Here is a 14,193-nt window from a genome sequence, read left to right as displayed (position 1 = left end):
TTGGATTTGGGGGTTTTTTTGGTTTTGTTTTGGGGATTTTTTTTTTTTGCAGAAACTGACAAGCAGATCCTAAAATTTATATGAAAGTGGCAAGAATTAAGAAGAGTTAAATCACTTTTGAAAAAAAAACAAACTGGAGGACTAATATACTTGATTTCAAAGCTTAACAATGAAGCTATAGTATTTAAGACAGCATAGTACTAACATAAGGACAGGCATACAACAAATCAATGGAACAGAAGTGAGATTCCAGGGGGAAAAAAATCCCTTATATTCGTGGTCAGTTGATTTTTGGCAAAGATGCTTAAGCAATTCAGTAAGGAAAAGATTATTTTCCACAAATGCAAATAGATTTAGATTGTTACTTCACCACACACATAAAAATTAATTCAAGGCTGGGTTCAGTGGCTCAGCCTGTAATGCCAGTACTTTGGGAGGCTGAGCAAGTGAATTGCCTGAACCTGCGGGTTCGAGACCAGCCCAGGCAACTTGGTAATACTTCGTCTCTACAATAAAATAAAATTAAAAAAAAGAATTAGCTAGACATGATAGCATGCCTGTAGTTCCAGTTACTTAGAAGGCTGAGGCAGAAGTATCACCGGAGCCCAGCAAGTCAACATTGGGGTGGCCGTGAGCATGCCACTGCACTCTAGACTGGGCAACAGGGTGAGACTTCAACTCAAAAAAAAAAAAAATTAACTCAAAATGGATCATAGGCCTAAATGCAAGATCTAAACCTACAAAATAGAAGAAAACACACAAGAAAATCTTCATGGCTTTGGATTAGGCAAAGATTTGTTGGTTTTGACACCATAAGCACAATTAACAAAAGAAAAAATTAATAAATTGGAATTCACCAAATTAAAAACTTTTACACTTCAAAAAGCTACCATTAATAAAATGAAAAGGGTAAACATTTCACCAAAGATTACCAATGGCTAATATGCACATGAAAAGATGTCAAAATTATTAGCCACTAGGGAAATGCAAATTTAAAACAAAAATGAGATACTACTACACACTGATTGGAATGAGTTAAATTTAAAAAGACTGACTACCAAGAGTTGGCAACAAACCATTGCAATGGGATCTCATACATTGCTGATGAGAATGTAAAATGATACAAATCACTTTGGAAAATAGTGTGGCAGTTTCTTAAAAAGTTAAACACACCTACCACATCATCTAGTCATTCAACTTGCCCATCCAAGAGAAATGAAGCAAATGCTAAAATGAAGTCTTATACATGAACTTTCATGGCAGCTATGTCTGAAATAGCCAAATACTGGGGGTGGGGTGGGGGGAAATCAAACATCCATCAAAAGGCAAATTAATAGATTGTGCTATATCCATACAAAGCAATATTATTCTGCGATATAACGGAATGAGCTATTGATACACACAACAACCAACATAGATGACTCTCAAAATAATTACATTGAAAGAAGCCAAATAACAACAAAAACATACTATGTGATGCCACACATAAAATTCTAAGAAATATAGTAACAGAAAGCAGATCAGTGGTTGCCTTGGTATGGGACAAGGAATAAGAAGCAACTAGGGAGCCAGGCTCGGTGGCTCAGCCTGTAATCCCGCACCTTTGGGAGGCTGAGGTGAGTGGCTTGCCTGAGCCCGTGGGTTAGAGACCTGCCTGGGCAACTTGCCGAGACCTCATCTCTACAATAAATCAAAAATCAGCCGGCCGTGGTAGCGTGCGCCTGTAGTTCTAGCTATTGGAAGGCTGAGGCGGAAGGACCGCCAGAGCCCAGCAGGTCGAGGCTGCGGTGGCCGGGAGTAGCCACTGCACTCCAGTCTGGGTGACAGAGTGAGACTACAACTCAAAAAAAAAAAAAGGCAACTAGGGGAAGGGATTACAAAGGTGTCCAAAGAAACTACTGGAGATGATAAATATGTTTATTATCTTTGACATTGCCAAAATGTATTCAAATGCATGTATTTTAAGTAAGTTTGGTTTATTGTATGTCAACTATACATTCATAAAACTGTTCTTTAGAAAAAGCATCTCAGAACAAAAAAGAAACAAAAAGAACTGTCATGTGACATTACAATCATCTAGGCAAAAGGAGTGCTGACTTAGACTGGGATGGAGCCCAGAGAGATAGAAATGTGAGTAGATAACTTTAAAGCTTATTAAAATACAGAACTGATAACACTTTGTTGATGAAATAGATAATGAGAGTTGAAGGAAAGGAAGGAATCAAGGACAACTTTTATTTTGACTTTAGCAACTAAGTAAATAGTGGCACCATTTGCTAAGATAAAAAAGACTAGAATAGGATGACAGAGTCAAAGTTTCCCATTGAGTTACCAGGAACAGTTCAAATTGGTTTTACAAGCTTAATGGATTTTAAAACAATAAACCAGGGTTTACAGTATTCCTCATTACCTACAGCTTTACTCTGTTTTCCGAGATTTCAGTTACCCACAGTCAACCACTTAAAATATGTTAGTACAGTGAGATATTTTTAGAGCAAGAGAGACCACAGTCACATAACTTTTATTACAGTATGCTATTATAACCATTCTATTTTATTATTAGCTATTGTTAATCTCTTACTGTCCCTAATTTATAAATTAAACTATATCATAGGTATATATGCATAGGAGAAAATATGGTATGTAGGGTTTACTATCTGCAGTTTCGGGATTCCATTAGGAGGCCTTGGAACATATTCCCCATGGGATACTGCATATGCAAACATCTAGAAAGTAAAAGTGGAATTCTGCTTAACTACTGTAAATATGAAAAACATTAATATTTTTGCAGAGGTAACTAGGGGCAGGGATTACAAAGGTGTCCAAAGAATAATTCATAAAGATTACAAAATGTACAAAATACCTTTGTCCAAATCACTTTAAATAAATGAAAGGTTGATGTTCATGTTAGAAAATAATTACTTAAACTATTTTAAGTAGATGATACATTTGACTTAGTGAATTTTTTTAGAAGTATTACTTAGGTCTGCCTATATTTCTAAGTAAAACTATTTGTGTCCATTAAAATCAAATTAATAACAAAGTGCAGAATGCTTCAGCTTATTTCCTTCCACATCTTTGCTTACCTGTTTATTCTTTCAAACACTGTTCCACATCGTGCTGTTTTATGTGATGGACTGAGAACATCTTGACTTTTAACTACTTTGGAAACCAAGGACTCAGAAAAATTAACATTACTGAGCTGAAGAAAAAGAGAAGAAATGGACAAAATGGTAAATGTACATAAATACACTTTAAATTATTTACCATAGAATGTCATTTATGTGAACTATACCTATACTCAAAAATGTATGGCCAGGTGTAATGGTGCATGCCTGTAATCCCAGCACTTTGGGAGGCCGAGGTGGGAGAACTGATGGGAGGCCAGGAGTTCAAGAGCAGCCTAAGCAATTCAGCAAGATCCCACCTCCAAAAAAAAAAAAAAATTATTCTTTAGTCTAAAAGTAAGTTAATTTTAGGCCTTATTGAAAAAAAGTACTTTTCTAACGAAAAACCCCAAATCCAATATCAGTACTTGAACAATTGTTGTGTGAGTACAGTGGCAAGCTAACAATTTTCTTAGAATTAAAAAAAAAGACCAATGCAGCTGAATCTCAGAGAATGACAGAGGTTCAGAGACAAAGTCATCCCTTAAAGTGAGAAACAAACAGAAAATATTATAGTGTTATATATTAGCTCAACAGTACTTCACTAGAGATTAAGAAGCCCTAAATCACTTGTTCTTTTAACCAGTTTTTCAACTCATTTTCTTTTCTATTTCCTAATTTAATTTTAATTCTTCTGACTTTTTTTGAAATTCCTCCAAATAAGCTATTAAATTCTTCTCTAATACTTAACAATGTGACACTCTGCTTGGATAAGGACATTAACTTTTCTTTTCAGTCTTCTACTATATTAGGTTTAACATTACACATATTTACCTCTCTGGAGTTCATCACTAACCTGCAGTCTATAACATATCTCGGCAAGGAGGAGATTAAATAAACATTACAGTGTTTTATTCCCTATCCTATAAACTATTTAATAGAACAAGGATGAATTCTAAGTTTATCTAGAACTCAAGTATTTGTCTTATAAAATACAAACTGAATAGGTAATTGAATGTTTTGCATTACATCAATCCAAAATTATTTGGCCCTTTATAATAAGGCTAGTACATATCACTGGAATATAATACCTCATTTTATCTTCTCTAAGAAATGGTAAAGCATACTTTAATGAAGACTTGAAAAAAATTAAACTACGTATAGCTACATCTTATATTACAACATATATATAATTGATATGCTATAGCATATAATTATAACTTATACATTTTAAAACTACAAATTATCAATTGATTTAAAAATAATAAATACATATGTAAAAATGGCATAAAACCATTACATGCTAAAATGGGAGGAATTCAAAACTAAATATTCTTGTTAACAAAGATACAGTATTTATATTCTCATTACCATTAGACATTAATAACCTTTAATTAAATTTTATTTTTTAAATTCTATGTGAATTTAGTATATTATTTCCTGGTATATTTTAGAATTTCAATATTTAGATGTTTTTATATTTTAACTTTAAAGCACACAATGATTGAACATTTTAGCATATCTTTTTTTAATGAAGACTTAAAAAATTTTTTTAATTCCTTAATTTCATTTTAAAGATGTGGGGTACAATTCAGGATTAGGTATATAAGTGGTCATGATACAGGTAAAGTTTGTGCCTCCCTTTGGTCCCTACTTTGCCTGATTTGAGATCAGGTTCCCTTATTGATGTTGTGTCCTCCCCACCCCCACCCCAGCAGTATCCTGCTCCTGCCAATCCCTTTCTTATAGTATTATGGTAAATGTTCAGTGTTCGCTTATGAGAGAGAACATGTGGTACTCAGTTCTTTGTTTCTGTGATAGATCGCTGAGTACGATAGACTCTACATCCATCCAAGTTGCTGCAAAGTCCATATGTTTGTCCTTCCTCATGACTGCATAATATTCCATTGTGCATATGTACCACTTTTTTTTAATCCAGTCTGGTTTTGATGGGCAGCACAGTTGGTTCCATGTTTTGGCAATTGTGAATAGTGCTTATTGTAGGGTATCTCTTTATAAGTATATCTGTATAGTGTTAATTGAAGTGCATATATAAACAGTTATTTTTCAAATCACAAAAAGAATCAAGTCATCACAATTCACACTTTAAGACACTACTATGACATCAATGAAACTGTATATTTCTATTCATAGGATGCTTTCCATAACATGCGAACTGGGTCATCAAGACATCACCAACCAGCCATTTAGAGTAATTATAAACATCAACTACTATATAATACACTAAATTATTTTCAATTTTACTATCAATAATTTGGTAAGAGAGTGATAATTTCCAAGAATATTCCAATTCGGGGATTTATAATCTTCTACAATGCAGAGAATCAAGTATCTGGCCTAAAAGGAATTGCCCTTAATTTATATCTTAATTTGGTTTTACCTGTCTATAGTGATTCACAACTTTTATATTTTAAATCTATACAAAGAAAGTATATCATGAAAATATAATGATATAAAATGCTAAGAATTAGTGATTCAACAGTACCTGCTCATTCTGTCATGTGCAACTTTCTGAGGACTAGGCACTATTCTGGGAGTGAAATTTAGTTTTGAAACATGTCTGTTTAAGTGACATGTCTACTGAAAAAGTTGGTGAAGTGAAACTGTAGTTTTCTATTGCGGAACTGAAGTTCAAACATATTACATGAGTCCATGACTTGTGACAACCATTGGAAAGATGATAAAATCATTTACATTGCCTACATATATAAACCAGAGAAGAGGAAAGTCAAAATAGTGAAATTAAAATAAGTATAATTTCATAGGCATAGGTTGCAAAAGAGAAAGTCATAGGGAAAGGCAAACCATTAGTAATCGAGAGAACTAGGATGAAAGAGGTTATTAGCTGAGGCTATCCATAACAGCACCTTTCCTTCTGCCTTTCCCACTCTTGCTCTTCTCTACTCTCAAGATTCATTCCTGCAGGCCACTGTATGTATTTCCTGTAATGACAGGAAATCTGAATTTCATTAACCCACCATTCAGGTGACAAGATCTCCAAAGGATTTTTATTATAACTGCCATTGTCTTTCTGATCTAGTTTAACTCTGGCAATTCAAAGTAAAGAAAGAATAGTTAATAATATGACCTTGGATGTTAAGGTTTCAAGCTTTAATCACAATCTTGGCATTTTTAATTGATTAAAACTAAATTTGCTAAAAAAGTTATTTGCTATATTTTGAAACAGAAATCGTCTTGGGATCAATGTGAGGATGGGACATCACAATTTGATATAAAAGAATCTGGTCACTATGTTTGAAGAGATGAATTGCTCAATAATCACGTGGACCCAATGTAAGAATCCCTCAGTGAGTTGTCTTTGGCAGCTAACCAGTAACAAGCAGAATCAAATGTTATGCACATGTAGGCTTAGTCACATTACCAGTAGTCCAAAGGGAATCTAATAAGCAATCAATTAAAATATTCTTAAGGCATAGGTTTCCTACATTGGAAAGCTTTTAAAAGAATTACTTAAAGACTATAAACATTTTCTTGAGAAGATAAATAACTATCCTCAAAATTCAGAAATTTAGATCATACAATGGTTAAAATAACTTATAAAAGCTTTGTTAAAATCTCACCTTAGCTGGGCCAAGATCTTCCTTGCTACCTAGTCTTTGATAGTTTATACTAATGAAAAGAAAATATTAAGGTTAAAAATATAAATGGCAATAAAATTGGGTGTCTTTTTCTATATGTATAATTTATACTGTTCTACAAAACCACAAAAAAACACATAGAACCTTAATTCAGTAATCATTACAAGGTCACGACACTACTGAGTTTTATAAAATTATATTAATACTAAGATACACAAATTTTATAAGGGCAAACTATGTGTACAAAACACCTAGGTCATTTAGTAAAGGTCTTAGTTTTGCATACTGTTAATAGCCAAACAAAAACTAGAGCTAGGTTAGCCCCTGGTACATTTTCCAATAAATAAAAGTGTTGGTAACAACCAGTTTAAACACTTAACAATATCAATCCTAGCTAAAACATACTTGCTTTCTGTATCATCAAGGCACAGTTTAGATGGTATACAGGGAGGTGACATTGGAAGGTCTAAATTAAACTTTCGTGGGGGCATTTTTATATCTCCATTTATGTTCACATGGATTGGTTTCCTCACAGTTTCTATAATAAAAAAGTATAATTATATTTTAAAAATAATAGTCTTTTAAAGGCATTGTTTTATATAAAATGTTAATTTAATTAAATAAATCTACATCTACAAAATTTCGCTAAAATATTTATATTCTTTAAATGCTAGAAGTTATTAGAGTACTATTACAGATAAACACATCTTTTTATCATCTTTTTTTTTTTTTTTGCCCAGACTGGAGTGCAGTGGCTGCTCCCGGCCACCGCAGCCTCGACCTGCTGGGCTCCAGTGATCCTTCTGCCTCAACCTTCCAAGTAGCTGGAACTACAGGCGTGCGCTACCACGCCCGGCTGATTTTTTTATTTATTGTAGAGATAAGGTCTCGCTGCCCAGGCGGGTCTTGAACCCGCGGGCTCAGGCAATCCACTCACCTCAGCCTCCCAAAGGTGTGGGATTACAGGCTGAGCCACCGAGCCCAACTTACATATTTTATTATAGCACCTTCTACACTTCATTATACTTAACTCTATCTCCCCCACTAGATTTCTACTTTCATCTGCTCTCCTTTTCTGGGAGATGCATTTTACGTCCATCCCAACTATATATATAGTTCTAGTTAACATTTTCTATCTTCCTATAAAACCCTGCCTCAAGTCAGGTGTGGTGGCTTATGCCTGTAATCTCAATTACTTAGGAAGTTGAGGCGGGAGGATTGCTTCAGGCCAGCCTGGGCATCCTAGTGAGACCACATCTCTAACAACAAAACAAAACAAAACAAAAAAACCCTGCCTCTCTGGACAAAATGATGGGTTTAGAGATAGTCATCTGACTGAAGATGAACCAATAATAGTATTCCATCTTTCCAGTTGTAAGTGAAATTGTTCACTGTGAAATCTGGTACCAGTAGCACAAAGCAACAACCTTGCAGTAGAATTTTAAAGTTTGGAACCAGATAAATAATTCTCAATCTTTCACTGGTGGCAAAAGTAGGAGAGATAACCAATATTAATTTCTTAAGGTCATGTTTTGAGCCTCAATGATGAAGCAGCCTGAGAGAATAAAGTTAATATCTGAAGAAAGAATGGTTAGTATTCAAGTCCCAGATTCGAGTTGTCTCAGAGGTCCATTGCACCATCACCCTTTAATTTAGTTAAATGAGTAACAATATTTCTTTTGAATTTCTGTCATTTGTAGCCATGAGTCCTGCCTAATAAAGTCTTGCTTTCTATTTTCTACCCAGCACCCAATAAGAACTTATAGAACATACTCAATAAAAATATGTTGAATGAATAAATGGAAAGAAAGTGAGGAAGACAGTGATAGAGACACTACCCCAAAATATGGCACCTTGGCATTTAAGAAAACGGCAGAAGCAGGAAGGTCACTCTCACCTTCCCCCTTTCTTCCCGGAAGCAAGTCATAAAACTCAGGAAGAATTTTTCTCACCTTTCCCTAAAGCAGGTCATAAAACTCTCATTTTTATCTCTGAAGATACAAGGTTGCAAAGAAGTATCTGAAAGGCCTTGCTAAGCTCCTCTTAGTTTATTACCATTAGATCATACTTTTTAAGTTCAATTATACTTCTCCACAGCTGTCCACTTCTTCATCAAACCTGGCATAAAAAATGCACAGGCTTATCCATTTCTTCAGATCTTTCAATTCCTTATGAAAGCTCTCCTGTCATATAAAACTTATTAAATAAATCTATATGCTTTTCTCGTTAATTTATCTTTTGTTATCAAAGCCTCAACCATAAACCTAGCAACAGGTGAGGAAAACCATTTTTCCTCCCTTACAAACAGGAATAAATAAAGATAAGTATATCAGACAGCTTTATAAAAAAGTTTTATTTCAAAATTCCATGAATAACATATTTTTTCTTCCTAAAGTATAGCTAAATTTATTTGTGTAAATTGTTATCTGTGGAAGGAGAAAGAAAAGTGGCAGAGGAAGAAAATGAGGCAAGATTAACAAATAGTCTGATCAATTTATATTGCTCCTTAACATATTATCCTATTTTATGCCCTCATTTTAACACTTGTTTTAAAAATTAAATATCAGACACAGGTTCCCTTGAGAGAGAGAAAAAAATACTTCTATTAAACTTTTTAATTACTTGAAGAATCAAAGTATAAGGCAAATTAGACTTTATTTTCAAGTATTAGAATACTATAGTTATCATCTCAGGAATGTGCAAGAAATATCCAATTTGTGAGACAGGAAACCAGTAATTGAGGCAAAAACCTTTCAGCTCTTCCTTTCAAACATATCCTTTAAATAGTAAAGGACAATAATTTATTGGCATTTATTAACATTTATTCTCTGCTCTCTAGCTAAACTTTAGTTACTGCCTATACTGAATAATGTATTTAACTGCAACAAATGCACTGGAAGTTTAACCTTATCTAATAAATTAATTTTAACCCATACACAACCTAAAAATAAAAATAAATGGATTAAGCAACAAAAGATTCAAAGCAAATATTAACTAAGCTTCTAATTTAAGGGAGCAACCAAGCTTTAGAATTAATTTTCCACATGCTTCAAGCTCTAAAATTACAAACTAATTAAAAAGCTAAATATTATGATGATCACATCAAGGTCAAACAAAATGTTATTGGGAAGACTTACCAGGCATTTTCTTCTTGCAAGATATCTGATTTACCATATATAGGTTAAGAAGGTCTAAGCTGACGGTAGAATTTTTGACAGGAGATAAAACTCCCAGTAATTTCATTTTTGATTTTAACCTGTTCTTTTCAAAATATTCCTAAAATAATTAAAAATTAAAGATACCATTAATGCAGCAAACATGGTTTTAGGCAGAATTGTAGACAATAAAAAGCAACAATGCTATTAAATCACTGACTTGATATATTTATATTTGTAACATCAACTTTACATGTTTACAAATAAATTAAAATCAATTATGCCTAAAAAGTGATAGTTTGCCTAAAAACTACATTTTATAGTCATTTATAATTTTTCTTTTGTTACATATAACTTTAAAGGTATTCCCAGAAATCAAAAGATTAAAAATTATCTGTATATAGAAAGTTTTAAAAATCTGATAACAATAAATCTAATAGCTTAAAAACTTGTTTTTCTACAAAGTACGCTATCCTGCAGATATAGAAAGTCTTAAAGATATGCACAGCTGAGTGCCATTAAAAATCAACTGAAATGAAAAAAAAAAAGCCATGTGAGAATCTGCAACCAAAGCTAACTTAACTCACTATGTTATCCTTTCATGACTCCTAGATGTTTGTTCATTTTTGCACGTAATTATCATTCTTTATACAGTTTTTATTTCCAGTTGTTTGAACTATCATTATTCTCACTTCTCTTGACTCTTTCTTTCAGATTATATCATTAATTTACCAAATTCAAAGACATTTAATATTTATTTATTTATTGAGAAACTATTTTGTGCCTACACTTACAAGTTGTGAAAATATGTTCTCTCCCATCAAATAACTCATGATACAATACTATAAGTGTGATTATAAATATGAGATGTAAGAATTGAGAAAAGTCCAAAAAGGCAAAAAATGTAATGCAAGAGATCACATTTCCAAGAGATTACATATATTTTCAAGAGGTTGAGGCTCTTTCACATTAACATCTTAAGACATTGTTAATGATAACTTTTAGGATTGTAAAAAATGAGTAAGAAATATGAGACCTGCCAGCTATCACCCAAAAAAGTAAATATCTTCTCATGAAAAATAAATCATAGATTTAAAAAATCTGTTTTTATTTCATTTGAATGATCTGCAACCCCAAATAGGACTAAGATTTTTTTTAAAAAGACCGGTCAGGCACAGTGCCTCATGCCTGTACTCCCAGCACTTTGGAGCCCACAAGTTGAAGACCAGCCAAAGCAACACAGCAAGACCTCGTCTCAAAAAAAAAAAAAATTAGCTAGGCATGGTAAGCCCCAGCTAATTGGGAGGCTGAGGTGAAAGAATTGCCTGAGCCCAGAAGGTCAAGGCTTCGGTGGGCTGGCATTGTGCTACTGCGTTCCAGTCTGGGTGACAGAGTAGGAGCACAACTCAAAATAAAAACCAAAAAAATCTCACTAGGGTTTAGCAATGAAATAACAGGATCTTAAGGAGGCAAATATTTTGGAAAAAATGACTATGTCAATGCTAGATCTCATAATTGATGGTGTCACGGAATTAACATGATCTTATTTCATCTGCACAAAGTAAAAAGGCACTGTACTTTGTGACGGATAAAACCACAGTGAGGTAGACAATGACACAAACAATTAGAAGTGATTGCGGTAGGTGATGATATCATACTCCCAGGACGGATATGCAAATTATGGGTTGGAAGGAGGGTAGGTAGCAAAAGAGCAAGAGGACAGGGGAGTTTTTCTAGGAAATGATTTCTAAGATAGATGGATAAGTCAGAGTAGAAATACAAGTGTAGGGATATAAGGGTAGGAATATAAAGTTTCAGGAATAAGGAAGAATAGTCAAAGACTACAAAGGGAGTGTATGCCCTTCTTCCCAGGAATACTGCTGAAGAAGTTTGTCCCTCAAACTCTAGCCTTCATGATAGCCTCTAATCTCTGTGTTCCAAGAAAGAACAAAGGTATGTGGCTAACCTGACAAGACCAAGTACTTTTTATTCTGTCACGTGTCATTTGGTAGAAACAACTAGAAAGCAATTTGAAAAAAAATTAGAAAATGCTAAGAAAATAAGTAATTACATTTTAACTTAAAAACAGCCATTAGAAGGGAACCACCAGAGAAACAGAAATAAAACCTGATGAATGTGCCAAGAAAGCACAGAAAGACTTTGTTTCAAGATGAAGGGAATGGCAAACTATGTAAGAGATGACAGCATAATAAAGTAAGTTGGACTGAAAAATACCCTTTAAATTGTACAACAAAAAGTTCATTGTTGACATTAGCAAGTGGACTGAGAATGAATGGGAGATTAAGAATCACAGGGGATAGTAGAAAAGGGAAAGGATCCAGAGAAGGCACCAATCCTGCTATTCTGATATCTCTCCTTGTTTTTCTTTAAATTTTACTAACTTTGATCATATTCATATATTGAGGATATTTTTGGTTTTGGAACTCTGTGTAAAAGGAAACTTACTACTTGTATTTCTCTGCGAATTGCTTCTTTTGTTCAACATTATGTATTTGAGATTCACCTACACTAATTACATGTAGTTGATACATTTTCACTGCTATACCATTATTTGGATATACCACAATTTGTTTAACTATTCTATTGCTAATGGAAGGGCATTTGGATGGTTTCCTTCCTTCTCCTTTCCTCAGTACTCCCTCCCCCTGCCCTTCTTATTCTTTCTTCTTTTCTCTTTTCTTTGCTATTTTAGCAACAGTGACACAAGACAATCTTGTACATATCTCAAAATGCATGTGTTCAAGAGTTTCTTTCAGATGTTTACTGCTCAGTTGTAGGGTATTTACATACCCAACGTTACTATGTGAGGCAATCAGTGTAATAAAAAAAGAAAAAATAAATGGAAGTAGTACTTAGGTTATGAGACCATTACTATACTCTAGGTAATAAATGATTATTCAGATTAGGGTGCTAATATTATAGGCAATACAGGCAGAAAGAAATGGTCAGGTGTAGGATATGTTTTGGAACTAGAAAGACAGCAACACAGCGAGAACCAACAATGACCTTTAAGTCTCTGCTGAGCAAAAGAGCGGTTAATCAAACTATCAACAAGGATGGAGAACATTAAAGGAAGATGGTCTTCCAGTTTCACTTAGAATTTATTAGTGGCAAAAAAAAAATGTTTCAGAAGATCACTGGTTTCATACGGCTTACACAAAAAAATAAATTTTTATTTTACCTTTTGCTTTTTCCTTTCCTGCTTAATCAGAACCCTGTTCCTGAAAAGGAAGAAGAATAAATATATAATAAATAAATAAATGGTCTCTAAGACAACTGCCATTTAGCTGAATTGAAGACTTGGAGTTAAAATTTATAAGTGTAGTGATCATTGTATTATTTCCTGAAAAGAAACTATGAAAATGTTCTTAAGGTATTTATAGTATGATATTTTACAAAATTTTCTTAGATAGGAAATCCCATATCTAATAAAAAATACTCTATACCTATAATGAATAATTATGCATACATCTGAATTATAAAACCAAAATAAGCAAAGAAAAATTAATGCATTGTAAAGAACGTATCACCAAAGCATTCTTATCTGAAAGCAATATTCTTGGTCAACACTCTATTTGCCTTTCTTTCTATTTCAGTATTCTAGTGAAATCAACAGGGAAGAGAGAGAAGGTAGAAATCTGTTTAGGATCTGAGGAAATGTGAAGTTCATTAGTAGAGCAACTTCAATTATATTACACATCAGCTATATGTACTTGAAATCTCATATCTTCTGTCTTAGTCTGTTCAGGCTGTTGTAACAAAATACCATAAACCAGGTAACTTATCAAGAGAAATGTATTTTTCACAGTTCTGGAAGCTGGGAAGTTCCAGATCAGGGTGCCAGCAGATTCAGCATCTGGTCAAGGCTCATTTTCTGGTTCACAGATAATACATTTTCGCTGTGTCCTCATATGGTAAAAGAGGTAAACTAGCTTTCTGTGACCTCTTGCAAAAGGGTACAAAGCCCAGTTATGAAGACTCTGCCCCTGTAATCTAATCACTACCCACCAAAGTCACTATCACCACCTTGGGGGTTAGAATTTCAACATATAAATTTTAGGGGGACACAAACATTCAGACCATAGCACCTTCTTTTTTTTTTTTTTAAAAAGTGTACTATGGATGTGCTTGATCCTTGTGCCATAGACAGCACTGAATACCAATGATAGTGCAGTATTTAATGGTTACTAAATATTTGCTCTATTAATAATAGAATGCTATAAAACATGCATGACGATATATGCAAATCTGCACAACATATCTTTTGGATATGCATAAAACTATGGTCTC

General features: G+C 33.6%; 1 protein-coding gene across 1 annotated transcript in view; it reads right to left on the bottom strand.

Annotated features, from left to right (window-relative positions):
* CUNH12orf40 (chromosome unknown C12orf40 homolog) overlaps positions 1-13,117 on the bottom strand; it is a 45,588-nt gene extending 32,471 nt beyond the window's left edge. The window contains 7 exon segments of the mRNA XM_008056119.1: positions 3,087-3,197; positions 5,614-5,696; positions 5,698-5,752; positions 6,669-6,758; positions 7,133-7,265; positions 9,865-10,003; positions 13,085-13,117. Coding sequence (XP_008054310.1) covers positions 3,087-3,197; positions 5,614-5,696; positions 5,698-5,752; positions 6,669-6,758; positions 7,133-7,265; positions 9,865-9,970 — 578 coding nt within the window. The 5' untranslated portion in view covers positions 9,971-10,003; positions 13,085-13,117.
* Positions 13,118-14,193: the final 1,076 nt, after the last annotated feature.

The sequence above is a fragment of the Carlito syrichta genome, unplaced genomic scaffold (genome assembly GCF_000164805.1).
Source record: "Carlito syrichta isolate Samal-C Ts95f unplaced genomic scaffold, Tarsius_syrichta-2.0.1 Scaffold302225, whole genome shotgun sequence".
NCBI lineage: Eukaryota > Metazoa > Chordata > Mammalia > Primates > Tarsiidae > Carlito > Carlito syrichta.
This window is presented reverse-complemented; position numbering and strand designations above follow the sequence as displayed.